Source organism: Diabrotica undecimpunctata, unplaced genomic scaffold (genome assembly GCF_040954645.1).
Source record: "Diabrotica undecimpunctata isolate CICGRU unplaced genomic scaffold, icDiaUnde3 ctg00001010.1, whole genome shotgun sequence".
Taxonomy (NCBI): domain Eukaryota; kingdom Metazoa; phylum Arthropoda; class Insecta; order Coleoptera; family Chrysomelidae; genus Diabrotica; species Diabrotica undecimpunctata.
The window spans coordinates 1-3,155 of NW_027312164.1; the positions used below are offsets into that span (position 1 = coordinate 1).

Consider the following 3,155-nt stretch of genomic DNA (forward strand, 5'->3'; position numbering starts at 1 on the left):
CGCGCTATCTCAGAGTGATTTGTCAACAGTGCCAAAACTAGTTGCTATAATTGCAAGAGATGTCTTTTTAACTTTATTATTTATACTGAAATTTTACTGTTTACTTTTTAAAAACTATTTACTTTTTCTTTCTTGGTAATTCTAAACTATTAAGTTTTATATGTCTTATTGCTTTTGATTGCATGTGTTTCATTTTTAACATAAATTTCAACACTGCCAAACTCAAATATTTTGTTCCATGTCCATAATTGTGGCTAAATTCTGGGTGTACTTATTTTTATCTTGTCCTTCGTCCTTATCCCTCTATTTATAGCAGGGATGCCAGGTCTGGGGATTTTTCCTCAGAACTGGGGAAAATTGATAATCTTTGAGGACTGGGGAAAAACTTTTTTAAAATGACTAATATCTGGGGAAATCAAACTGGCTAAAATATGTTATTAAATTTAGTAAAAAATAGTTATTTTGGAAAGTCCAGTAATTATGTGAATATTAAATGTATTACAACGACAAGATCGTGATGACTGATTCCACATATAGGCCACACTCAATACATTTTGGTAAATTACCGCTACCGCGAACAATGATATTGCCTGGGGTTCCCTGACTCTGTCATCTATTATGAACCACCTGTGTAGGTCCGGGGTTCCCCGACCTGTGAATCTGTGAATTCCCTATGGGGTATGTATACTTTAAAAATTAAATTTCAATTTATAGTTCATATTATATAACCACATGGTGGGTATGTATTGTGTTATAGTTTCATATCCTTGTTCCTCTATTATAGTTTGACTTCAATTGTGAGGTTGAAAGGCGAAATCGGAGCTATTAGTTACAGTTACGTACCATTTTAAAGTTTTATTTAAAGTAGTGTTTATTATTGTGTAAACAGACATGCCACCTAAAAGTGATTTGTGGAAATACTTTGATAAATGCATTGAAGATAAAAATTATGCAAAATGCCGATTATGTTCTAAAAGAATTAAAACATGTAGCAATACATCCAATTTAAAATGCCACCTAAAGAGCACACATAAAGAATTTTCTTTCAAAAATGGTAATTCTTCTATAAAAAAAGTCAACAGTGATGTACAAGAAAGTGTAGATGTAATTACTGATACAGAGTATAACGACGACACTCGAAGTACTTCTTCACTTTCAGAAATATCAACATCATCATCTTCTTTTACTCAACAACCTAGTACAAGTGGCTATTATGCACCCACTCCTTACAAAAGACAAAAAACAATAGTAGAGTCTGTTAAAAGGTTAAAATCTTATAGTGAAAGTGGTACAAAATATTTAAAAATAACAAATTCCATTCTATATATGATTTGTCGGGATTACCAGCCGATATCCATTGTCGATAATGAGAGATTTCAAAACCTAATTAAGCAGCTCTCTGGTGGCCTCTACAAAATACCTTCCAGGAAAACTATTAATGCTCTTTTAGATAAAAAGTACATCGCTGTGTCAAATTTGTTTGGCCAAAAAATACAGTCTTTAACATCGTATACTATAACCACAGATATATGGACTGAAACGATGCAGTCTAAAAGTTTTATTGGGTTAACATTACATTTTGTTGATGATCTTAAAATAGATTCTGTGGTATTGAGAGTCACTGAGTTATGTCAGTCACATACAGGAAAATATTTGCGGGAAGTATTGACTACCATTATGGAAGATTGGCATATTATGACGGAACGTGTTTCGGCCATAATTACTGATCGAGCTGCAAACATCAATAATGCAGTGGAGACAATTTTTGGGAAAAAAAAAACATCTGCACTGTTTTGCACATCAAATTAATTTAATCGCTGAACGAGCCATTGGATCTTATGAACCCTTAACAGAACTTTTAAAAAAAATGAAACAAATAATAACGTGGTTTAAGCAGAGTGTAAATGCTAGTGATGAGTTAAGAAAAGCCCAAGACCCAGATAATATGAAAAAACTAATTCAAGAAGTTTCCACTAGATGGAATTTAACATATTATTCCATTACTAGATTTCTCGAATTAAGAGATATAATTAATCAAATTGTCAATCGACATTCATCAGCACCAGGAATGATTAATGCTCGAGAAGCAGAAGAGCTAAAAGAGGTTCAAGATATATTGCTTCCCCTTGAAACTGCTACAAAACAACTGTCTGGTGAAAAATACACAACTAGTAGCATTGTCATTCCAATGATTTTTAATATAAAGAAGAAAATTGAAGGAAGTACACCTAAATACGAAATTGGGAAGAAATTAAAAGAATCTCTCTTAGGAGAATGTAACAAACGTTTTGGAATGGCAGAACAAGTTCATTTACTATCAGTTTCCACGCTTCTTGATCCTCGCTTTAAGAAGATGTATTTTACTTCTCCATTAGATTGTGTAAAAGCAGTTCAAAATATACAAGAGGAACTGCAACTGAAAATGGACGTCTCTCAACAAAGCTTTTCTATCGTCAATGAACAAAAAGAAAAAGAACCAGGTAAACATTTTTTGTCTTAATTTGTTGAATGATAATTAATCTAAATTTTAATTGTTTTAGCTATACCCGAAGTATTTGATTTATGGGAAGATCATTCAAGATTAATCTCTGAAAACACAAAAGAAATATCAACATCTGCCCCTTCATCTGAGTTATCTCTTTATTTAAAAAGCTCAGTTTTATCAATAAAAGTAGAACCAATTAAATGGTGGGAAGAAAATAAAGCTACGTACCCGAATTTGGCAATTATAGCACATAAATATTTAGCAGTTGTAGCCACATCCGTACCGTCTGAACGACTCTTTTCTAAAGCTGGCCAAACAGTAACCCAGCAACGAAACAGAATAAAAGGAAAGCTGCTATCAAAACTGTTATTTTTACAAGATATTGATAAGCATTATTGGGGCTTATAATTTTAATATATTACTTATTTGTTTTTTTTTTTCTAATAATTTGGTTGTGTTTAAGATATCTATCAAGCCAAAATTTTTAATTGTTTAATATTAGGTTAAGGTTACACTGTTTTAATGAAATAAACTTAGTAACTATTGTTTTTAAGATGTTTTATTGTATAACTAAAACATATTCAAAACAAGTCCTCCAATTCCATTTTATTCTTCAATTTCAGGGAGTAGAAATGAAAATGCTGTATTCTTGAAAAAAATTCTGATGATG

General features: G+C 31.6%; 2 protein-coding genes across 2 annotated transcripts; both read left to right on the forward strand.

The window, feature by feature from the left end:
• Positions 1–891: 891 nt before the first annotated feature.
• Positions 892–1,809, forward strand: LOC140431546 (uncharacterized). Its single transcript, XM_072519444.1, has one exon. It carries the CDS (start codon positions 892–894, stop codon positions 1,807–1,809), a length of 918 nt encoding a protein of 305 aa, XP_072375545.1.
• A 58-nt stretch (positions 1,810–1,867) lies between these two features.
• Positions 1,868–2,893, forward strand: LOC140431547 (E3 SUMO-protein ligase ZBED1-like). Its single transcript, XM_072519446.1, has 2 exons — positions 1,868–2,480; positions 2,541–2,893. Exons 1-2 carry the CDS (start codon positions 1,868–1,870, stop codon positions 2,891–2,893), a joined length of 966 nt encoding a protein of 321 aa, XP_072375547.1.
• The last annotated feature ends 262 nt before the right edge of the window (positions 2,894–3,155 follow it).

Excerpts from the sequence above, each read along its gene's own strand:
- LOC140431546 (XM_072519444.1), top strand. The coding sequence starts at position 892 with ATGCCACCTAAAAGTGATTTGTGGAAATACTTTGATAAATGCATTGAA.
- LOC140431547 (XM_072519446.1), top strand. The coding sequence starts at position 1,868 with ATGAAACAAATAATAACGTGGTTTAAGCAGAGTGTAAATGCTAGTGAT. Across the intron at positions 2,481-2,540 it reads ACAAAAAGAAAAAGAACCAG|CTATACCCGAAGTATTTGAT; the intron begins GTAAACATTTTT and ends TAATTGTTTTAG.